The sequence below is a fragment of the Falco rusticolus genome, chromosome Z (genome assembly GCF_015220075.1).
Source record: "Falco rusticolus isolate bFalRus1 chromosome Z, bFalRus1.pri, whole genome shotgun sequence".
NCBI classification, from domain to species: Eukaryota; Metazoa; Chordata; class Aves; order Falconiformes; family Falconidae; genus Falco; species Falco rusticolus.
In genome coordinates this window covers 23,784,944-23,810,131 of record NC_051210.1, presented here as the reverse complement: position 1 = coordinate 23,810,131, position 25,188 = coordinate 23,784,944, and the positions used below count along the sequence as shown (strand labels likewise).

At 40.7% G+C, this 25,188-nt stretch overlaps 1 protein-coding gene across 3 annotated transcripts in view; it reads right to left on the bottom strand.

Annotated features, from left to right (window-relative positions):
• EPB41L4A (erythrocyte membrane protein band 4.1 like 4A) overlaps positions 1-25,188 on the bottom strand; it is a 134,059-nt gene that overhangs the window by 4,293 nt on the left and 104,578 nt on the right. The window contains exons 14-22 of one of the 3 annotated variants that reach the window (XM_037374146.1): positions 24,318-24,401; positions 21,698-21,811; positions 19,828-19,875; positions 15,175-15,252; positions 7,750-7,869; positions 2,376-2,423; positions 1,676-1,744; positions 677-787; positions 237-318 (exon numbers count right to left, since the gene is read on the bottom strand). In XM_037374146.1, the coding sequence (XP_037230043.1) occupies positions 237-318; positions 677-787; positions 1,676-1,744; positions 2,376-2,423; positions 7,750-7,869; positions 15,175-15,252; positions 19,828-19,875; positions 21,698-21,811; positions 24,318-24,401 (754 nt within the window). The remainder of the gene's footprint in view (positions 1-236; positions 319-676; positions 788-1,675; positions 1,745-2,375; positions 2,424-7,749; positions 7,870-15,174; positions 15,253-19,827; positions 19,876-21,697; positions 21,812-24,317; positions 24,402-25,188) is intronic. The other 2 variants (XM_037374147.1, XM_037374148.1) reach the window with 2 other exon arrangements.

Sequence of the window (25,188 nt, the reverse complement as noted above, 5' to 3'; positions counted from 1 at the left end):
TGCTACAGAACTACATATATTTGGAAATATAAACAAAGTGTAAATATAAGCAAAATGTAAAACTTCAAGCTATGCTGCTGCTGAAAAAATCTCAGCCAGCTTTAATTTTCACTGAGAAACAAAGATCTAACTTAAATAAAGCACTAGACACCCCCCCCCCCCCAACACACACACACACCTTCTCCCTCCAAAAAAAACAAGAAAAGGAAAATTGCAAAGGATGCACAACTACTAACCTGTTGGGTCAACTGGATGCTAGGACCTTTCGCATCTGAAGATCGTGTAACAGGCAGTGGAGGCACCAGATCAGTTTTCAAACTGGAATTACAATATTAAAAAAGGATATTGCTATAATGAAGTATAACTGTGCAGAGGAAGAATAATAAAATTGACCCAGAGAGCTACATAATCTGAAAGGCAAAATCTGAAAGGCTTATCACCTGACGTTAGATATTTTAAAGCTATCATACTGATCCTCTGTGGTTAGTGGGCACCTTCAGGGCACAGGTCATCCCATCCCTTCTCAAGGGGCTCTGAAGAGCTACTATTTAAAGGGTTGCCTGAATCGTACGCCAGCAACCAACCGCATTTCTGCTACTTGTAATCTAACCATGATCTTTGAACAACTTTTGGACCACACTAAACCAGTCCATTGCTAATAACCACATTAACATACTTCACTTCAGACAGGACAGATCTTTCACCGTCGGAGCACTGGGACCGCCGATACTGACGGTAGCTTCGAGGAGAATGTGAATGCCTAATGCGGATCGGGTCACCTTGAGTCCTAAGAGAGACACAGAATTCACAACAGTAGGTTAGTAAACCCATTCTTTGGCACAAAACCATAAATTCAGCCGCAGACTGAGAGATCCCCCCATTTCTTATTGAAGTGTAATGGACAGCTTCTTGCATTGGCTCAATTTAAAAGGCTGATGCTTTTCTTATGAGTCTGTACTTGGAATTCAATGCTTCAAAAGTGCAAAGGTCACAAACTGGTATGTCCATATTTGAGAATGAAATTTAATACAGAATGCATTAATATATACAGCTTTGACATCAGCCTTTTTTGTTTAGTGGTGTTGTGGAAGCTCATTATAATGCAAACCAGGATGCCATGCCTGCCACATGCAGCTGCTTGCACTAGCATCCCAAATGGGCAATTATCACAGTGAAATAGATGTTGGTTCTTAAGGAAACAGCTGTGTCCTGGCAGACCATGGCAGGTTTCCATGACAAGCAAGGAAAGGGTCTGAACTGGTCAATAGTGCCTTAGATGACTGGAGTAAAAAATTTAAACAGAAGAAGTTTAGGAAATAAATGGATTTGCTTGTTTGCATGCAGTTTTCTCTGATTCTGTAGTGGGTAACATAAAACGGATCTATGGATGGCACAGGGAGACATACAGAACATACAGACATCCAGCAGGTTCATGAGTATGTGGGACAGACAGGGAAAGATGGAGATTATTTTTCTCATATTTTGGAAAAATAAATAAATTAGGTTTTAAAAATATTAAGTATCCTCACCCAACCCATCCTACAGCATCTGGAGTAGACAAAAGCTTAGAGATCATGTGTAAACCCACTCCTATTTCAGTATGACAAAGTTCACAGTAAAATAAAAAAAAGGTGGGTTTTTATATTCACAAAGAAAAATCCTGACATAAACTCACTCTATTTTAGTGTATGGAATTTCTTTCAATTGTTCCTCAGACAAGCCAGATGGATCCACAAGCTCCTTCCTAGAAAGGATTAGCAAAGTAAAAAAATGTAACAGTAGCTACCAACTGCAAAACCACTCTTATTTTTATTATATTAGGCTAAAAAGATTTACTGAAACAAGCTGTTGGCAGCCCTGAAGCTATCTTAACATCAAAATAGGAAATCTGTTAAGAAATGTGTCTAACTTCACGTTGATTGCTTCAACTGCGTGTCACATCCTGTTCCACCTTCCTCTCACCTCCCTGCAAATCTGATCTTGTTGCTTCACAATATCCATGAACATTGTGTATACTGAACATCAAATATGCTTTGGAATAGCTAACTATCTTCCTAATTCATAGCTCTACAGCATATAGGGCCTCATCCTAGAACTGTCAGTATTACAAGCAAGGTCATTTTGGAAGCCACAGAGGAATACATCTCTAAAATGCTGTGTTCTTTAATAATTCAGCTACATATAGTGGTCATCTGTATTCAGTGCATTCAGTGATCTGCAGTACCTTCTACACATAGCAGGTCATTAACACCCACATAATGTACTGTGGCCCATCACTAAATCACAATATAATGCCTTATAACCACAGTGCAGGAGATGTGAATAATCAGAAGCAAAGCAAGCAGTCACTCAGATCCTACAAGGACTGTACTTACTGAATATGTTTCCACAGTTCTTCTTTAGCTTGTACATCTGGGCTCCTCCTATAAACACCAACAAAGACAACAAAGGTGGAACTATGAAAACCATTGTCTGATGTGTTGCTGTTCAAATAACTTAACAGCACAGACCCTGTACAGAAATCATAGTAAATGTAATCCACCAGTTACTTCAATTTTAAGGTTTGTTATCTCAGAAAATGCATTAAACTTCATCGTTTTGTTCCAACTGAAAAGTCATTTCTTGTCTTTTGACTTGAGTATGCATAAAACATAAACAGCAGAAACTTGCAAGCCAAAAGCCAAAACAGTGTTCAGCTGCTGCCAGCCCTTACCCAGCTGAGAACAATGTGGTTTGGGATAACACTTTGTAAAAGACCCTCGGAAATGTCCTGTGACACACAGAGAAAGCCCTTTGTGGGCAGGAGGAGGGACAGGCCATGCCAGACGGAGACACCAGTAATCCCTGGCCATTCCCAGTGAGCACCAATAAAGAGGACCTGTTGCTCAGGTCACCTCTTGCTTACTTCCTTTACTTTTGTGACGTCCAGGACAAAAAGCCAACAATGAACAAACCAAACCAGCAACACACATACTCTCACACACACATATTTTAGCAAGTATTTCATTCACAGAGAAAGTACTTAGCTAAAATCGTGAGTTCCCTGTTGCAGACATAGAGATGTAGTAAAGTAAACATGAATGGCATGCCTCACATTTTCTGCTGATTATAAGAAGACATTGTCTTCAAACTGGATCCCATTTATTTTTATTTTTCTTACTCTGTTTTATTGCAGGATTAGTGCAAAGCCACGTCTGTTGTTGAAGTTGTACCTAGAATTCACCAAAACCCATGCAAAATAATAGATTAAGCATTTTACACAGTGGCAGGGACTACATTTGCATGGAGAGATCAGATAACTTTTTTCTTTGGGATTATACAAAGTCAGTGTGGACAGCCAGACTGATATTCCACACCATCTGAGATGTGAGGGCTGCAACTTTTAGACAGAACTAGCATGCATATAATGCTCCCACTGAAGGCACAGTTTCTCAAAGATTTATGTCTTACATCATCAGATCATACAGCTTGCTTTTTTTCCATTAAACAGAAGGGTCTATCACATTCGAAGATGCTTTTGGAGTGATATAATCCAAATCTAAATGAAGATCAAGGAGGACAGCAGAGTTCTGTATCTACTAAATTGGCTCTCCTTTGACCAGTGACACAGCTATGTCAGAAATAAATCCAAATTGCTCTCTAGCACCAACAGTTTCACTGTTTTCTTATTTCACCACTACTGTGGTTGGCTCATTTCCAGACTTCAGCCTAGGAATAATGTTCAGAGACATCTACGTTGCAGTAAATGTTTTACAGTTCGTGTAAAGGCAAATTATGTAGGGATGGTAATGTTTTAGGTTTGGGGATTTTTATTTTTTTTTTTTTTTTTAAGATTTTACAGGTGCAGAAGTATTGGGAGGTATTAGTTTGCTGCTTCATAAATACCAGAGAGAGATAGAAAGGTGAGAAACAGCCTTACATCTGTGATTCCCTATTGGGACTAATATGAACTAATTCATAACCTTCTTAGGCTCCAGGGTGGCAACAGCTTTCCAGGCAGCATGACAAAGCCACCCCAAATGATTCCCATCCTTGACAGACCACTCTGCTGCCGGTTCCATTTGCTCAGGTCTTCATGATGGCAATAGTTATGACCACGAGTAGCTTGCAGTCCAATTTTTCTCAGCATTCATAGCTTTTTGTGGCTTTGTGTCTTACCATTATAATGCATTTAGTTTTCTCTCGATTTTCACTTCTCCTATCTCTCCTTCACCCTTCTTGCATTTACTTCTCCTTCTCTCCTTCTTACATCTGTTCATGCTGGTTTTAACTCGCTGATGCAGTAGCTTGGTGTACAGTGGCATTTAACAGCCCTTTTTACCCCTCAGTTTGAGTTGGTTTCTCCTTCCTTGCAACCCCCTACTCGCAAAATAGCAGCTACAAACCCTGCATTCACCCTGCGGCTGGGAAGGCAGGCATCCTCCTCTGAGGCTGAATAATCAGGCAGTGGGGAATGAGAAAGCTCCCTGAAAAAACAGGGAGGCTTTGTAATGCTTACAAGCCCTAGTTTGCCTGAGGAAGCAAACACTCAAGGTCGCTCCCAAAGGAAATACAACGGTTCAGGACATAGCCTGAAGTCTGGAATATCACCAAGCACCATGAGAAGCCTCACCTGCAATAAGAAATATTAATTTGTGGGGCAGTGGAGAAAGATAGTAGTTAAGTAAGAAGTCATCTTTGTTTCTCTGTTTTTCTAGGAACTGTGCCTCCTGCTTTCTGCAGCCAACTCCAGGTGTTAATTCTGTGAGCTCTGCCATTCTCCCCTCCTTCCACCCCTGCAACTACACTAAAATGAAAGCCACTGCTGTAAAATACCCATTTAGCAATATGGCATCCCACAATAAAAAAATTAAAAAAAAAATAAGGAAAGGGCTAAACACAGTGATTCCTCAGAACAAACTGCTTTTATGAATTCCCATCCCAACCTCATTTATTTTCCGTCTGTTTAAGTGTTACCATACTGGGATAACCTCACAGCATTTATTCCAGTTAACTCCCCTCATAAGAAATATCTAAAAATACGATACAGATAAAGTATCTTAATAAATGTATTTTCCTTCCAAAGGCCTGTTCCTGCTTCCTTTGAAGGCAAAATGAAGAAAAGCTTACAAAAAGAAAGGTCTGGTTAAGGTGAAATGTAGGTATTGCATATACTGCATGGGAAATTCATGTTTGTATATGTTCTTAACAGCCCACAATACAGCAATCCTTCCATTAAATCTTTAAAGGCAGATCACAATCACTCTTTCAATTTGTTTTCATCTTTTTACTCGGAATTGTTTTAGAATTCACAGTTTTTGACATATGTATACTCAGATTGTCCTATTGAAGTATCCGAATCAATAGCTTCTGGGACAATTTGTACACTAATCAGATTCTCTAATGCACAAGAAACGTAATGGGAATTCCCAGTAAGTGATGAGTCTCTAGGGTTTTTTTTGTTTATTTTTATTTCATTTTCACAAGCTTGAATGACTCCACACATTAATAAGGTCTACGTCATTTTTTGTGTCTGCATCTGTACCCTTATTAATATTTCATTTTGAGTCACAAATGGTAAATTTAAATAGCCATGGAATTTTAATAGCCATTCTTCTTAATTAAAAAAAGCCCTTTGGCTACACAGATGTTTTACATGAACTCTTGAAAATAAACCCTGTAGAACTAGAATTGGGAGTGCTCCCTATTTGCTGATTCCTTTAGGAGAAAGAAAGGTCAAATTCTTGTCAAATATCTTTATTCCTGAGACCAAGGAGACACACCTCACCACCAAATGATTAATATTACTCATTATCAAACAAATGAAATGTTTGATAATGTTTGCCAGGCACAGTAACAAATATTTCAGCCATTACTTCACGTTTCCAAAATGAACCTCTAGTTAAGCTGACTGTGATAAGGAACTTAAGGTGAAAGATGTATCTGTACTACTAAAATAAGGTGTTTGTATCAATTGCTAAGTGTGCAAATTTAAATGACCATATGAATGGATTTAAAAGCAAAACCAGCCATACCCTGCACCCTAGGGAATCACATTTCCCTTCACTCTGACCTGCATCCAGTCATGTAAGCAAACAGCTGAGCCAAATTTAGTTAAATGCTCTTATAACCTACTGCAGGTTAACAGTTAATTGCCTTTTTACTAAATTTATTCTAAGCACTTTGAAAGGAATTCCCATTTTACTTTTTTTAGTTCTTACTTGCATATGTTAATGTTCTCTGCCATACTTGGGAGGTTTGGGCTTATTTTGTTTTTTAGGTTTTGTTTTTTTTTTTAAATTGAAGAGTGAGACAAAAAGGAGGAATATATTCATCACTAATACAATAGGGAAAAGAAGTGAGAAGCCATCCAAAATCTTCAGGATTTCCTCATTTCTTTGCTTCCTCTAACACCCTTCTTTGTTTAGTAAGATGCTACACGTTTATGGTTTTTTGCTAATAAACTAAATATAAGTCAGAATGTCACTGTGCTGGAAAGTAAGACATTTTGTAAGTTAAGTTAGCCACAAGAGGGAGCCCATGCTGGCCAACCAATTACATTTACTTGTCCTATAGGAAAAAAAGAAAAGCTGGCTATAAATTTAATCCAACCATTATTAACTGAGTACATTTCCTAGTTTACAGCACTTTCTGTATATAATAAAAAATGTAAATCAAACTTAATTGGCTATATTTTGTGGATTCCATACAACTGAACTTTAATATCCCTGATTTTTATTAATATATCATTATACAATTACACCTAATAACATTTGACTTTTGCACAGCTGAAAGTGAACAAGTCTGTACAAAGCCAGTTAAAGTAGAAATTCCACCATTTGGAATTTTAATGGCAAATTCTATTTCTCATAAAAGAATGAAAAATATACACTATGAAACTGGAGACACAAAGGAGTCCTAGCAACATGGGCAACTGAAAACAGAACTCAAGTGGATTTTAATACTGGAAACTTCAGTGCAGATTATGGTATGATCAATATGAGTGAAATAATAATTTAAGGCACTGTACAGTTTCTCTTGGTACATCTTAACATGAAAGGTAAATTTAAGAAAAGGCATTAATGCGAAGTACCTATCTAAGTGTGTTACAGAGGTCACACCTTACACCATCAGCATCAGGGCTGGCAACTCATCCGTGTCAGCTGGGCAGTGAGGGTAGGTATACGGTTTCAAAGATGGCATCTCCTTCCTTCTCTCCCAGTGCCTCATAGCTGCTCTCCTGGCACTCTGCAACACTCCAGGCTCTGCCCTGCCTTGCCCTGCCCTGCCTTGCCCTGCCTGCTGGGCACGCAGATCCTGGTGCTGCTTTGGATGGTGGCTTGCATGGCAGATTAGGCTGGACACAAACTTAATACAAAACAGTGTGTCTATACCTCCAAAACATGTCATTAGAAGAAAAATAGGAATTACAAGAAACCAGCATTTTTGTTGGTTTGAGAAAACTAATTTTAGAAGCTGACAACTTCACCATGTCAAAACCAGCTGTCAGCAGGAGCAGCATCGCCTGGCAGCACAGCTCCATCAGGGAAGTCCTGCCATCAGGACACAATATATTACTGACTGCTGCTTGCCAATGGTAATTTTGCATGGAGACGTCAGCAGTGGGTCTCATCTGGAACAATACTGCAGAATTATGAGATTAAACAAGTGAGCATGCATTTCACAAAAATGTCTGGAGATACTCCTCCTGCTTTTTAACATGCTACAGCAGCCTTGATTTTCACATCAAGGAGGAGAAGGGTTACATACGATCGAGATCTGTGCCTGGATCGCCGGTAGTTTGGATCCACCTGGTTTTTCTCCTTTTGTCGCCGTAGCACAGCTTCCCACTGAGGAGCTGAGTCAACCATGTCATTCTCTTGACGTAATCTGCAAAAGAAGTACTAGGAGTTTAGTCTGTGGTCTCTGATGCAGAATGCACTGAGAAGCAATGGCGTATCTTTTTCCCCACAAAAATCCAGATCCTGCCAATGTAATACCTTATATTTTCATCCTGCTGAATTGTAATTGATGTTCCCAAAATACATTAAAATCTAAGAAGCTGTATCAAAGCAAACTCATGGATTTCTTATTTAGAAATAGCATAAGACAAAAATGAAATTACGCAGGCCTTTATGAACAGGCCCAGAACTTGAATTCATCTTCCCAGCCCAAGCCAAACATCTACAATTTTCTTCCTCTTCACATATTCCAGCCCACCTCACCCGCAGCAAGTATAAGCCCCACATCATGATACAAGGCTCTGCTACTACAACTTTTCTAAATACTTTGTTGCAGGGATGCAGGGAAAATCCCCCAGGGATGCCCTTGGTGAGTTCCCGCTCAGAGGAAGCTATTCCTTCACCCTGGCCTGCCACAAAGCCCAGAATGCATGCAGGTCTGCCTGTCGGCCCCAGGTACATAGCGTCCTGCCACTGCACCCCTTCTGTGCCATCCCCTGTGGCTTTGGCCTCTGTCTCTGATTGTGAGCTTCTCAATGACATGATATGCCTTTAATTTCTCCTTTTTTTTTGGTTTGCTTTTTTTAAAATCCATGAATCCATTATGGGAATGTAGTACAGATGAAACCAAATGTCAAAATCCTATAAATTCAGCATGTTTCTTAGCGGGCTGAAGTACCTATGCAACGACCCAACCAGCCAGACCAAGCAGAATGCCAGCATTTGGCCAAAGCTCTACAGATGCTTCGTAGTTTCGAGGTTGCTGAAATGGGTGGTGTGATGAAGTGCTAAGGTGGAACAAATTAGTATGTTTGGTCACAGCACTGAATTTAAAATTCAGCAGGGATTTAGAAACAACCCTGGAAAATATCACTCCAGGAGTGGGCTCTCTGATAGGATAGTATGGCTGGCATACTGAAGAAACCAGAGTAGTTTAACAGAAAACAACAGAAAACTGACAAGTAAAACAAGCCAGCAGAGATAAAGGGATTACACCGGAGACATGACTGATAGGAGATGCAAAGCATGCTGCTGTTGTGGCTTTTCACTATAGATGTGCCTTCCTCCTTGAGTTTTGAATTGTATCAGGCTAAACTGGCTATGCAGGATGCTGCTTTTCCTCTAATCAGATCTTCTCTCACATGCATAATGGATTTTGAGCTGGATCCTCAACTAGTGTAAAGCGCTACAACTCTACCAAATGGTACCAAGCATCCAGAGAAAACCGCAAACATCAGGTTTTGATTTCTAAGCAAGTCTTTTTCAACCTGTAATCTGGTGACAGGGATTAACATAAACTTCTACCTAAAGATTCAGCAGAAGAACTCGCACAGCAACAAGTAATGAATTGTGATTTTCGTCCCCAGTAATCCAATTTGTGGAGACTGCAATAATTTCACATGGTATAAACACAGTCAAATGCCTCCCACATATGGCAATCACTTGCACAAAAATAAGACAGGCAGCGGCCAGACCAGCACTGCTGCCATGGGTGGTGGATCTGCCAGCTTGCCAGTACAGTACCTTGCCCCATCTCTCCCACACAACTCCTAACAGGCCAAGTAGACAGCTGTGCACTGAAGAAGGCATTTGAATGCTTGCCATAAAACATCTAAGAGACACTCATTCTTCTCAGGAAACCCACACAATGTAGCAAGAGCACGAGGTCCATACCATGGCACAGAGCACATGAGATCCTGCACCTCTGTGCCTGAAGCCCCACTTCCACACTGACCACAAATGACCTCTCATTAAGGGACTAAACACATCATTTCTGCTCTGGTCTATTCCACTAATCTAGTAGATTAGCATCTGCCACTGCATGGCAAGCACAGTCCTTTGCAATGCTTTTATCTATCCCAAGTAATTCCTACTCTGCCTCCTTGCTTCTACTTGTTGTAACATTGTTCACCACTGTTATTTATCTCTTTAATTTCAGCACAATACCAAAACCCTAAATACATAAAGTAGCACGGGAGCTGTTAAAATAAGCAGTGTCAGCACACTGAAATAAGAAGGAATAAAGCATTCATTTCGCAGCTGCAAAGAAAGGTACTCCGCTCACATTTAGCAACATAAAGGATGACCCAGGTAACACAATCTCTACACAAAATACATTATTTAGATGCAATGACCAAATCATAACAATTTTGGGGCAGAACCTTTAGCTTTTCGGCCACAGAGATGACCACAAAAGCCAAACACCCACCTCACCCCAAAAAGAGTGGAAAGAAATTTAACTCATAACCTAAACTTCTATTTAAAGATAGTTCTAACAAAAAAGTGTTGCCCTTGTACTCAGTCCATTACAACTTCCCTTTCACTCTTTTTACTTTTTGCTCCCACAAAGGAACAAGTTCATTTATGCCTTATAGGAAAAAAATCCTTGTTAATGACAGGTGAAATAAATCCAGTTGAGATTAACAGCTATCACAGTGACAAATTAAAGATTGTTTGCAGGAAGACTTGATGGTAAAATGGAAAGTCCTAAGACTATCCTCACTCATCTGTTGACTTAGAGACTTTTTCCCCCATTTCAGGTGATGCCATAGCACGCTACATTTATGCAATGATAACCTCTCTTAAGACAGGCAACTTTGAAGACTTGATTCTTGAAACCTCACTTAAAATATCTGAGCAATAAGCTATCATTTAGGTACAATGTACAACAGTGAGGGGTTCACTGGGGATGTGAAGTCCAAAGGCAGGCTCAGTGGCAGTGACTGTGAGATGGTGGAATTCAGAACCTGAGAGGAGAGAGCTCAAAAAACAAGACCACAACCCTAGACTGCAAGAGAGCAGGCTCTGGCTTTTTCGAAGATCTCCTTGGAAAAGTCCAGTGGGATAAGGCCGTTGGAGACAAAAGAAGCCTAAGGAAGTGGGTTGGTATTCAAGGGTCACTTCGACCAAGCTCAAAAGAAGTCCATCCCAGTAAGTAGGAAGTCAGGCAAAAATGCCAGAAGGCCTGCATGAATGAACAAGGAGCTCCTGGCAAAACTCAAACACAAAATGGAAACATGCAGCAGGTGGAAACAGGGACAGGTAATGTGGGAGGACACAGGCATCACCTAGCATGCAGGAATTAGGTTAAGAAAGCCAAATGTCAAATGGAATTGTATCTGGCCAGGAATGTCAAAGGCAACAAGAAGGGCTTCTGTAAGCAGACAGGTGACAAAAGGAAGGATAAGGCCCACTGCTGAATGAGGCAGGTGACCTGGTGACACAGGACATGGAAAAGGCTGAGGCACTGGATGTCTTCTTCACCTCAGCCTTTACTAGCAAAACCTGCCTTCAGGAATCCCAGGCCCCAGGTCCACGGAGAAAGGCTGGAGCAAGGAAGACATACCCTCGGTGGAAGACGATCAGGTCAGAGAAGACCTGAGCAAACTGGGCATACTTAAGTCCATGGGCTCATGGGTGCAGAGGTAGCTAGTTTCCGTCATTGCAAGGCCTCTCTCAATGATCTCTGAATGATCATGGTGACTGGCAGAAGTGCCCAAAGAATAGAGGAAAGCAAATGTCACTCGTGTCTTCAAGAAGAGGCACCCAAGGAACTACAGGTTGGTCAGCCTCACCTCCACCTCCAGAAAGGTGATGGAGATATGCAAAAGCTAATCCTGGAAACCATTTCCAAGCACATTACTGACAAGAAAGTAACAAGGAATAGTCAGCATGGACTTGGGAAGGGGAAGTCATGCTTCACTAGCTTGAGAAACTTCTACAGCAGAATGACTGGCTTGGTAGATGAGGGGAAATCAGTGGATATTGTCTACCTGGACTTCAGGAAGGCTTTTGATGTTGTCTCATCACAAGCTGTTGAAGTATGGGCTGGATGAGCAGACAGTGAAGTGCACTGAAAACTGGCTGAACAGCCAGGCCCAGAGGATAATGATCAACGGCACAAAATCTGGTTGGAGGCTAGTAACAAGCGGTGCACCCCAGGGGTCAATATTGGGTCCATTCCTGCCTAACATCTTCATTAATGATTTGGATTATGGGGCAGGACATACTCGCAAGTTTTCAGATGAAACCAAATTGGGAGGAGAGGCTGATAAACCAGACAGCTGTGCTGCCATCCAGAGGGACCTGGACAGGCTGGAGAAATGAGCCAACAGGAACCTCGTGCAGTTCAATAAGGAGAGGTGTGAAGTCCTGCACCTGGGAGAAACAACACCAGGCACCAATACATGCTGGGAGCTGCCCAACTGGAAAGTAGATTTGCAGAAAAGGACCTGAGATCCCAGTGGACACCAAGTTGAACATAAGCCATGAACCTGCCCTTGTAGCAAAGAAGCTGAATGGTATCCTGGGATGCATTAGGAGTATCGAGAAGTGTGATCCTTCCCCTTTACTCAGCACTGGTGAGGCTACATCTGGAGAGTGTACAGTTATGGGCTCCCCAGTATAAGACATACTGGAAAAAGCCCAGCAAAGGGCCACCAAGATAATGACGGGACTGGAGCATCTCTCCTATAAGGAAAGGCTAAGAGGGCTGAGACTGTTCAGCCTGGAGAAGAGAAGGCTCAGGGCATCTCAGCAATGTATGTACATACCTGAAAAGACAGTGCAAAGAGGACGCAGCCAGGCTCTTTTCAGCGATGCCCAGTGCCAGGGCCAGAGGCAGTGGGCACACACTGAAACACTGGAGGTTCCTCTTGAACGTCAGGAAACACTTGTGCACTGTGAGGGTGACCGAACACTAGCACAGGTTGCCCAGGCAGGTGGTGAAGTCTCCATACTTGGAGATATGCAAAAGCCATCTGGGAATGGTCCTGGGCACCCAGCTCTAGGTGGCCCTGCTTGCACAGGGAGTTGGACCAGATGACCTCCAGAGGACCCTGCCAACCACAACCATTCAGTCATTCTGTGATTCTAATCAAATGGATCTTCTAAGTGTAGTCAAGTAGAAGACAATGCTCTAGTATACATTGTCTGCTCATTTACTATACTTTTATCCACACAATAAACGTTGACCACAGCATTAAAAAAAGCAACTACATTTCTTCTGTGATTGAAATATGCTCATCACAGTTTCTTCCTTGATTTCATATGAACATCTGCTTAGGATAAAATACTCATGTGATGGAGTGAAACCTCTACAACTGATTAAGATCAAGTAGAGTTTCTCCCTAACCTTTTTCCAGCATTGTTTCAAAAGTTTTCACCTGCATTTCTGTTTTTCTCTGATAATTTGTTTTCATCTGATAAATAGTTTAGAGTGATGTCTTCTCATGTGAACAATATATTCTACTCTTCTAAGATCAGAAGCAGATCCTTTTGGGTAATATAAGAATTCAGTCATTTTATTCCAATAAAACAGTATAACCTTTTGTCTGCTTGTGGGGCCTGATTACCGTACTGGGAAACAAATCAGTATTAATCTATGCAATAGGTAAAACTTTAGTAACAGCAGTTGCAAGCCTCATTATATTCTCCCATTTAACCCTGTTAGGCCTGGCTCACCTCTGCTAACAGTAAAACTATTCAGTGCCTGTGCCCTTTCAGCTTATCATATTCCTGATGTGGCTGCTAACAAAATGCAGAAATTCATTATGACTGGTGGTTTCCCTGCACCTGATGACAAGGAACAGGTCTCAGACATCCAGCTCATTTAGTGCTTGTTTACTTCAACATGTAAGGACTTTTAATCTGGTCTGATTTCAAGTGACCACCTAATAGTAAGAGATGCTGCAAATGCTATAACTTTCTGATGTATCTTACATTTCAGAAAATGTGAAAAACATAAAAACAATGCACAGAAACTGATTTTAGTTCTTTTTAATTTTAAGCACTTTTCCATGACACAGGGAAGGATTGGTAAAGGCCCTTTTATTCTTCAGAAAATTATAAGCAGAACTTAATCCTTACAATTCAATCTTTATATTGCAAGAAGCTCTTAAAAACATTCTTGTGGTCAGTTTCTAATTTCCTTCACTTGCTTGTGGATCTCCCTGAACAAGAAATCTCACAGGAGAAAAAACCTGGCAAGAGTGTTCTAAGAGAAAGGGATACAAAATACCATTTACCTACTGATCACTGAAACTATACTCAGCGTTTCATTTAAACTTCAGAGCTCACCTGGAAAACAAATCTTCCCCGCACACTAGGTTACTGTTAGCCGAGCATCACACAAGACTGTACTGCAACGTAAGTGAACTCCAAAGAAATCTGATGGCTCAGATTTGCTTTATACCAGCCTATTTGAATGTCACAATGATTTTTTAGCATCTTTGTAACCGCTGCAAGACATGCTTAAAATATTATTATACTGCATACTTCTGCAGCACTATCTAGCATATAATTATTTCTAAGAGCTTCCAAATATCTGAAAATCATTTATCATAGTACTGCATGTGAGACAACAAGAAACCATGGCAGCTTGTACAGACAGCTTCTTAGAAAACTTGCCTTAAACAATTCCTCTTTTGTCCAGTGATGTTTTTCACATGCTCTGTTTATACAAGATGAAGAAATTCTATGTGATTTTTAAAAATATATTTTCATAAATAACTTTCAAATGCTGTTATCTCAAATGCAATATAAAAATCACAGTTTTAAAGGAAAGTTTTTACTACGATAAATCAGTTGTTATGCTAACTTTTTCATATCAGCAACAAGAAAAACAGAATATAAAACCTAAAACTTACTAGCATAATGTGGTATTAACTACTGTTGTCCTATTAAAAGCTGATGCTGTACACATTTTGGGTTTAGCCCCACACTCTTTTACATTTTGGAAAATAAAAACATTTATGCAGTGACATTCATGCATTTAAAAACAACAGTGAGTTTCAGATCCATTAACATATTTTTACTATACTCCTTAAAATCTTATTTTCTGCTAAAATTCTGCACTTGAAATTTTTGAGGTACTGAAGTATATACTGTGACTATCTTGTTATCATCATTATCCACTTTATTATCACATTATCCATATTTATTTATTTTAATATTTTAAGTCTTTTGTAGATATGCCCCGTATTTGAGTTTGCAGTTCATTAATGAGTTCTTTCCAAGCAACAGGAGGGTATGCATTCATTGCATGCACCTATGATGTGTGTATATATTTTGGCAATGATATCTTTTCACATTCATAAAAGGATCTTAAGCTGCCTCGGGAAGACGGTAAACATATAAAATTTGTTAGATTTCCTCTTATTAGCTCTAGCTCAGAAAAGTCCATCTCCATTTGTTTGTGTTTCATGCCTTTATACCTAAAATACATAAAGATCACCTGTTTCTCTTCTTCCGATGCTCTCTGTTGGAATTTTCTGATTCACTGCCACTGCTGGTGTTACAGCGAGACCGTGATCTGGAAAGGAGAAAAGCAACATCTCAAGATTAATTTATCTAACATCAAAGGTACTGAAGTTCTAAACAAGGAATGAACAGTACTGCAAAGACATTACTAGGAAAATCAGAATTAAAAGACTCTAGAGGGCTTGTCTACTACACCTGAAAGTCATATTATCTTTTTCTCATTAATTGATTGGGAATAACTGCTTTGAAAGTGGTGCACCCAGCGTGCAGTGTCAGGCGAGTGCTATTTTCCTTCTGAATCTTTGCACTGCATTTTTGTTTGTTTTATTTTATTTTATCTCGCAGCATTCTTTGTGTATACACCACCGTGAAATGTTTCTCTGAGCTGTGAAATACTTTATCTTTAAACTGCATGCTCTTTTCTCATTGTATATTGTGAGACATGCAACAGAAACAACACAGTAATTCCAGTTTTGCAGGCAAAACAAAATGCTCATCAGATCCGTCCTTTTTCTGTTCACCTCAACTTCCATCTGACTTCCAGTAAGTTCATATCATTTTTCAAGTGTCAGGCAGTATGGAAGAAACACCACTAACACGATGATTATGCTGATCTTTATAAACACAGAAAGAGCAAAGTGCACACATCGGCAGGTGTGTGTATCAGCACAGCTCTGGGATGACCCGATGCAAAGCTACAAAGGTAGTGTGTCATGCGGGGAAAAAGAAATAAAGCGGTTACTTCTGTGTTACCTCTGACTGCAAAGCATGATGAAGTGACATTTATGGCTTTGATTATTTATTACTGGAAAAGACTGATGGAACAGGCTGATGCGGAACTTCAAGAAGAAAATGCCTACCTACAGGCAAATTCCTCTCTGTCAAAGGAAGTGCTTGGCCACTACTGTCTGAGACACTTATATCCTTGATTGCCATTGATCATTTTGGAGCAGACAGATCAGGGCTTTGGTCCTAGAAGCCAGGACTCTATTACTGTACTGCTGAGCTAGGTCCTAAAAAATGGCACTCTCATAAAAACCCGGTTTGGACCATTCTTTAGGGCAGGGGTCCTCAAACTACAGCCCGTGGGCTGGATACGCCCCCCCAGGGTCCTCAATCCGGCCCCCGGTATTTACAGACCCCCTGCCCCCCCCGCCGGGGGTTGGGGGGGGAAACCAAGCAGCCGCAGATGGCTGCCTGCCACTGCATCCGCGCCGGCCCCTGGTTAAACAGTGTGAGGACCCCTGGTTTAGGGTGATGATGGTCTCTGACTGCCTCCAAAGACAGACCTGTTTCTCTGTAACTCTGTCAGCCCAGCTCATTAATGGGGAAAGTTGACCAATACCAGCATGGTGGGGGTTGGTCTCTTCTCCCAAGTAACAAGCAATAGGACAAGAGGAAGCAGCCTCAAGTGGTGCCAGGGGAGGTTTAGATTGGGTATTAGGAAAAATCTCTTCACTGAAAGGGTTGTCAAGCATTGGAACAGGCTGCCCAGGGAAGTGGCTGTGTCACCATCCCTAGAGGTATTTAAAAGATGCATAGATGTGGTGCTTAGGGTCATGGTTTGGTCGTGGACTTCACAGTACTATGTTAACAGCTAGATTCCATGATCTTAAAGGTCTTTTCCAAACCTAAACGATCCCATGATTCTATGATTCTATGAGCTGGCTTAGAAGGATTTAGGATATCAGGAATTAGAATTGGTGATGGCTTTGCTGCAATGGAAAACAGAAATTTTCTTCTGAGGTCTCTGGGCATGACATAGGAGACATCAGGTGATAACTCCTGATGCTGCTGGCAGGGACACGTACCTCCTTTTGCCTCCAGGCTTTTCTTTTGCTCTTTGGTAAGCCACTTTTGTAAGACAACAGATTTGTTAAACCACACCTCAAACAAGCCAAGGAGTAAAGGCAGTTCATTAGGCATAGGTAACAGGTAAAGGGAAGCATTTCATTACAAGGTTGGAGGCTACTGACAAGCACATGCTCACTGCATGTTCTAACAGTTCAGGAAGAAGAGCCCAAAGATGAGAGAAGATGTGAGAGATTTCATAGGTAACAGTGTATAGCTGAGCATGGACCCATCCTGAGTGTCCTGTCTGGTCAGGGACACATCACTCACTCTACCCCCGTCTCTGAAACCAGGACACTGTTATAGATGTCCCTCTAACACAGTTGAGTGTCTCATGAATTTGCTCCTAATACCAGTTAATTATGGTTGGTTTTATCAAACTGCTGTGTCACTACATGCCTCAGTCTATGGAGTGTGGTCTCCTGCCTCTCCTAAACTAGGCAATCATTAACTCAAATAGCTCCTACTCAAACAGAATCATTTTAGAATAATAGGACAGCTAATGCCTAGGAAAATCAGTTCAACCCAGCTTGTCTAAAGGGAATAGGCTTGGAAAAATGAAATTTCCCCACAGGAGAAGCAGAAACCTCTCCCCATTCCCAGATTTAATGGCTCATGATTTAAAGCCAGAGAGGCTCAGTATAGCCAGTCTCCCGGGAAAAAATACACATTTCTGTGGGAAGCTGAAAGTAAAGATAAGAAAGATGTGTGCTGCTACAGAAATATGTAACCCTGCAGGAAGAAGGGAGATTAAAAGATGGTGTCCAAAATACTGTCTCGAGCACGTTGAGAGAGTTCAGAGCCATAAATGCCCTATAACTGTAGCAGCCCTTACATGCCCAAAAGCATACCTTCCCGCTGCTACATCTTACCAGCTCTTTAATATTCCACTAATCTTGAATCTCAACATTACTATGTCATCCAAGCAACATTGTTCTTCAACACTTCCAGGTTATCGGAGCGACGCTATTCTACATTTCTCAGCACTTAAGTATTTTCTTACTCTGATTTAAGCAATTTACCCATAAGGTACCTATGCCTTGGTACCATAAGGTACTTATGGTACCAAGGCAGCAAAAACCACACCGTGGCAGAAGTGCAAGATAAAACTTCCTATTTGCTAAAATGTAAGATAAGCCTTTCTCTAGCTTTTCAGGAATGGAAATCTGATCCACCTTTTGGATACGGCACATCAAATTACCTTGTGTTCCCTGTCAGGAAAGCACTTGTGGGGAGACAGAAGGGTTGCTGAGCTCTCAGCTGAGTGGCAGCTGCTCATGCTGGCTGTCAGAATACTATCTTCAACTGAATATTAAATATCAGCTTTTACTGAACTGAATAAAATACCAAAAATGGAAACAACAGTCATTTCCTAAGTCAGATGCAAGAATATATGAGATCATGTAATCTCTGACAATTACAAAGTGCCTTTCATCCTTTTTTCTCATGTTTTCTTGGTCATGCAATGTATTTGGTATTTTGCAGGTGGTATATCTATATGGTCTGACACAAGGAGCAAGAAAGAAGGCATAGTCAGTTTGGCAAGACAGAGAACAAATACAATACAGGAGGGGGCTTGAAGGGTGGGGTGACACAAACAGTTGACAGAAAAGGCTCATATTTTGGTGCAGTCCTTTTCAGATTAAAGTGAGAGTAGCCAAATTGTGAGGAAGTGGAAAAGGTCTATTCCAATTTACAATAACAAACCTGTACATTTGTAATGTAATACAGCAGGCACAGCCTTTGGGAAGGGGGTCCCCTCTGAGTACTGGGATTTTCCACCTGAGATGCCTAACTAAATCTAAATCCTCTCAGTTTTATGTGCTGGACATCTACTACAGGACTATCACTGGCAGCTTGTAACGGTAATATCCTTCAAAAAAATAATCTGTTATCTTATAATAAGTGCAATATATGTGAGCACTTTCCCTGACTTCCTGTGATTGTCCCCGAGACGTTTGTGTCTCTGCCAGAGCTCCTTTCCTGTGCTGCAGCAGTGAATCAGATCCTGGGTGTGCCACCTCTCCCTTGCAAGCCTCAAGAGACTCTGCAGCTGAGATGCACTGCAATGTCTCCTTTTTCCAGCAGTCAGGGCAGGAGCACAGGAGTGAGGACAGGCACAGCAGAGAGTCATGGTAGGCAGACATGGCACTAGAGAACTCCAGATGTAAAAATCTCTCAAAAGCTGGAGTTGCTAAAGGGCACATCTGAATTCACACCAGCATTTTATTTGGAAATATGACAAATAGTCAAGACTGCACAGGAAAGAAAGAAGCAGCTTAAGAGAAAAAATAAGCAAAAAATGTGCAAGACAGTAAGAAGACCATAAGAAGTTGCATATGCCTTGCACCTACTTTTTGCAGGGCAATTCATCTCAAATGACAGCAGACTTGCTTTTAAAAACAGATTAATTAAAAGTGGGAGGCTTGAGAACTCAAAACAAAATCTGCAGATGCAAAATCCAAAAGCTAAAACTTCTGGAATTGACTTTCAAATTGCAGACAAGCCTTTAGTAAACTTCCACAAACTGCTTCCAGCATGGTGTAGGAACAATGTGCAAGGCAGCTTGTAGGAATCTATACTGTGATGAGGGCATGCTACAGAGTGTTTCAGCAAAACTAAGACAGGAAAGAGAAAATTAAATGGGCAGAACACAACAAGCCTTTTAAACATTTAAGAAGATGGGGGAGAAAGAAGGAAGGGAGGGGATGCAGGAACTAAAATATGATCAGTACTTTCACTATCAATTCATGGCTGCTATAGATTATATATTTACCTTCTCCTTTGCTTTAAATCTGAATCTTCGCCACTGTTTTGATTTTTCCTGTGACATTAAGGAAGTTTTAATGAAATACTTTGAGGTCACTTAACAAAAATACACAAAAACCCCATCTTTTTTTTAAAAAAAAACTTTACGAAGTTTGTTTTTTTTCCAGCATGATTTAAGGCAAACGTGCTTGTTTAAAATTTTTCAGGACACCTCGACAATAAGTTGTGAAGGCATGATCCCATTCAAGCTTTCATTGCAAACTCCTGACTTGTGACATTAAGCATAGTATGCTGGCCTTTAGACTTCCCTACTGTTTCCAGCATAGCAAAGTCTGATGTTTTCCTCTTAATTCCAGTAAAGAGTGCACAAACAATATGGCTATTGTTATTACACAGCTGAAAAGGGAAAGTGCATGAATAAAACCAAGGTTCAGGAAGACATAATTAGGTTAGAATCTACCTACTATTGTCAGTCTTCATGGTCTCACATATGAGATAAGACTTTTAAAAACATTTTGTTGGTGTGGTGTTCCAAGGGAAAACTTTCTATTGGCACAACCACTTGTCTACCGAGTAGATCAGACAAATACAAGTCCCAGGTGATAAACACTTTGCATCTCAAAAAATGTCCTACTGCATAGTGCACAAACACTGCTCTTTTATGGGTACAAGACAGTTCAGCACTGCACATCCCTATTCCTTTGTTTTTACAAAGTCCAAGAAGCCCTTCTGACAGCTAAGCTGGAATCAGAAAAAACATTTCAGGAATCACATTGCTATTAACACTTACAAGGGCTCTGTCCAACAGGGTAAATCAACATAACTCTACTGATTTAAGAGAGAGCTGCAATGACTAAATCAGGCATGAGGTCACTAAGCATACATCATGGGTAAGTTTCTTCACTGCTGTTCTAGACAGCTAATGGCAGGTAAAAGGTCTGGAGCAACTCAGAAGCCTGACAAATACAAAAGCTCCATGTCAAAGTAGATCTCCTCATAGGTATAGCTGCATCATCAGAAACCCCTTTGCAAAGCATGGCTTTGAAATCCAAACAAGTAATCACTTAAGATGTCATAAGGAGATGTAGCTGCCAGGTGCTGGGTCATAAGGCAGTCCTCCAAAGGCTGTGATGAGTATGGCACAGGAGCTATGCTTGCCTATACTTCACAACAGAGCACAGTGATGAAAACAGCTTCTCAGCAGGACAAACCATCCCAGGTAACTGGGACCCTCTCAAAACTGTATCACTTCAGAACTGTCCCTGTAATTTGCATTTTGGACATACTCCAGGACACACAGCACAGTATCTCCATCCATTTCATTTTACTTCTCTAAGTCACTCAATTCAGCTTCTACCCATTAAAAACACATTAAGTATCTCATACTTGTATTTTTGCTGGCATCCTTTGAAATGTAAAGTAATTCACACATGGGACTGTTGAAGACAGCTTTATGGCTCACTTGTTTAATCTTTGTGCCACTTAAAGCAAAGCGATGTACTTAAAATACTGCTCTGTATTAGAATCTCATTGTCAAGCAAGCAACATCCATCAATCCTCTCATTCTCCAGCAAAAAATAGCTACAGCAACTGAAAGAATCTTGCACATGCCAATAATGCAACTTCTCATATTTTTAACATCACTTTCACAGTACCCAGAACAGCACACAAGCAAAATGGCTGACCAAAGCTTCCTTTCCAAAAGCAGATCTGGTATTCTTACCCAGGTCTTTTTTCAAACTAACAACCAGCCGCTAGAGAACCCCTTTTACCAGGACCCAGCTGTGCTTTCCAGAGCCTTTACTGAACACAGAGCATGCAGGACCTCAAGCTTTCTAGTGTGAGAAGCTAACAGTAATTAACCCTGGGGCTCTTACCTCCTCCGAACTGGCTGCCCAGACTCGTTCTCGCTGCCACCTGATGGGTTCCGTCGACGAGCGTAAGGAAACTTTGGTGATTTATTGCGATCACTCGGAGAATTATACAGCCCACTAGGGTTAAAAAGGAAGAGCAAACAGGTAGCTTTAGAACTTGCAGGACAGTTAGGCCAGCTAACTGAGATGCAGCCTACAAAAAAGAGAAGGCTCACACACACTTATATACATATTCACCTATACATGTATATGTGCGTGTGTGCATGTGCTTATGTAAATACTGGTGGTACTGCTTCTCAGCAACAAATATTTCACAACGAACCTTGAAAATGTAGGACACCTCTCAGCATTGCCAAGCCAACAGCTCTAAGCTTACAAAATGTAGAACCAAGTATACACATGTTCTTTTAGCATAATACAATTCCTATGCTTTAGTATGAATTATCCAACCCAGAAGTAGGCATTCAGATGCACCTCTATTCTTTATGTTGTCCATGGAGATAAGTATGAAAACTGTGTTCCTGCCACAACATGTTTTCATCACAGAGCTCGTGACTAGAACTGTGAAACAATTTTAGTTGTAGCTCTCTGCTGTTCTTCTGTGCAACCCACTGCCAATGGTATGGAGGTGTTTCAAGCTTCAGGTTAGGTACTTCAGCCTGGGTGGGACCCAGCGGGTTGAGTTGGGTTGTTACCAAATTAGATGTAGACTATCAAATGGCCGTATGGATTATCCTGTGACACCTTCCTATAGGATTGTAAAGACCTCTTCCAACAGTATAAGAGAGCCTGCAATGGAGCATGTATCACTCTAAAGTAGTCTACTGATGTTCCACAATGTTTTGGAATAAGGATGCCAAACTCAACCACACATCTTTACCAAACGTTACTCTGCCTTCTTCACAACAACTATGCGGTAAGTATGATATTCTCATGAAATTCCAGTTAAGGTATTTCTGCTTTCCTAAAACCCTCTGGGCCTTCAAACTGGATACACTCTTTTTCACCTGCTTCTGCAGACTGATTACAGCACTGCTCTGCACAGCTGAAAAGTTGCCACAGTCTATCTGAATGAGAGTTCTAAGTGAAAGGCTCTGTGCAGCATACAGTCTGCTTATGGGTCTAAAACTGTGTAGTTCTTTATAGTAGATGGACTTGCAAAAACTAAATGCTACCATTCTTTGCCTACTGGGGGATTGAATTTCCTGCTATCCTGAGAGCAATTTGAACACTGGAGCCATAATGTGACAAGCTGACAACACTTCTTCTTTAAAAATCACAAATAAACATCTGTCCCAGCCAGAGAATGTTTGCACACTGCCTTGTCCCTACTCTGAAGACTCTTGACGTTTACAGAGGGAGCACAGGGTAGATCATCATGGTGCCTCGGAAGACACACAATGTATATATCTGAATCATCACGTAAATGCAGGACTGTACTGGATTACACTGAAAGTGCCATCTGGTTCAGGGGCCTGTTTCCACCTGTGGCTGTAAGCAACCACTTACAGGAAGCAAAAAGTTGAATACATGTGACAGCTCCCCAGTGCTCTCTCAGTCCCCAACTACTCCCAGTCCAAGGGATCTATGGAGCCAGCTGCTATACCTCTGTCTTCAGAACCCTTGGGGATTTCTCTTCCATGACTCACCCAGCATCTCCTAGGATTCCACTAACTTCCAGCACTCCCTGTAAAGGAGGACCACAGGTCTCCTACTCACAGTGAGTCACCACCTTTCTCAACACTTTTAAACCACCTCCAGTAGCTTCATCTGAAGATCCCAAGTTATTGTGCTGGAAAAATACAATACTGATCTCTTTCTACTTTCTCTGTACTGCTCATGATTTTCTAGACCACATCCCCTGAAGTTCTCTCTTCTCCAGACTGAAGGAAGAGTCCTGCCTGGTTTACACTGTTGCTCCCTGTACAGATTTCCTGCACAGCCATTTATATCTTTGATTACCCTTCCTGTTCCTCTCAAAGCCTTTTTATTTTCCTACGGTGAGGATATCAGAACAGCACTCACAATTCATGGAGCAAATACATGATCTACAAATGTATGTAATGGCATTAACACTATTCTCTTGCTTTCATAACAACTTCTAATTGTTTTTCTGACTGCTATGTTTTTCACGTTTTCATGAAGTTCTCCATAGCTCCACAGCTGCTTGTTTTACTCAGAAATCTAGGGTTATGTTTTTCCTCCTATGTGCCTCTCTTTACACTCAATGACTCAACATCAACCACCATCTAGTGACTCCTCACTCATACTTTAGGGGTCTTTCTGCCACTCTTCACAGACAGCTTTCACTATCACTGTCCTAAACGATTCTGCCCCATCACCAAACTTTATTACTCCTTTTCCAGCTCTTTGATAAATATACTAAACAGCATGGATCTGTGAACAGATCTCTGTGGAAAGACACTGACCACTTCCTCCTACACCTACTTTATTTTTTTAAAACTGATTACGAATCAATGACAGGACCTAGCTTCTTATATGCAACGCAGATTTATTGTGACCCTGTTAATACATTATGATATCATATTAATATCCTTCAACCTATTGACATGGCATGATATTTACCATTGCACAACCCCTAAGACGTCATGCCTCGCCTTACCTCTGGGGGCCATTTTCCTCCCACGGTGCGCTTGTTTTACTTCTTTGGGTTTCTGGACTGTTTTCATTTTTCATCTTTTTAAAGCTAAATAAAAGTACAGATATATATATATATTTTAAACCCATACTGTACAGATCATATGTTCTCTCCTGCTGACCTCTTAAAAATTAAAGACATACATATATGCCAGCATATAGCTATTTGCCTGCTATGTGAAAAAGGGCAAACAGCTGCTCTGTTGAAGAACGTCTCCTAGAAAGAGAGATTGGAAGGGGGGGGAAAAAAAAAAAAAGACCTGAAAATCAGCTCTAGAAGCTCATAATTATGGTGGCACTGAGTCAGAAAAAAGATCAATCTTGTTTCAGAATAGACAAGAGCAGATGCCTAGGCAAAAAGTCTAACAATAAGTTAAATATGCAATATGCTTTCACAGTTTTCCACAATATGCAGTTAACAGATTATTGAACCAGAGGCTTTATCTGCTTTTTGTTCTATGTAGCTCTTCGTAGAACTTTCTTCCATGGATTTCCTTAAACATCTCTTGAACATTTTTGAATTTTTGGCATAAATAGTGCCTGAAAGCAGTATGCTCCAATATTTAACTATGGCACAAACAATTATTTAATTTTATTTCAAAGCTTCCACTTGTTCCAAAACTTCTATCCTGTGTTCCTCACTAGTACTGTGCTTACAGAAAGAAAAAAACCCTTATGAATGATGGTTCCCTAATCACAAACTCCAACTCATGATTTTTTTATATATAATTTTAACAACTGTCTCTTTTCAAAGTGAAAGAATCAAAGACTATTCAATCTCTCCCAGTACAGGAGCCAACACATAACTCTGATTATCCTCACCATATTTCTGTACC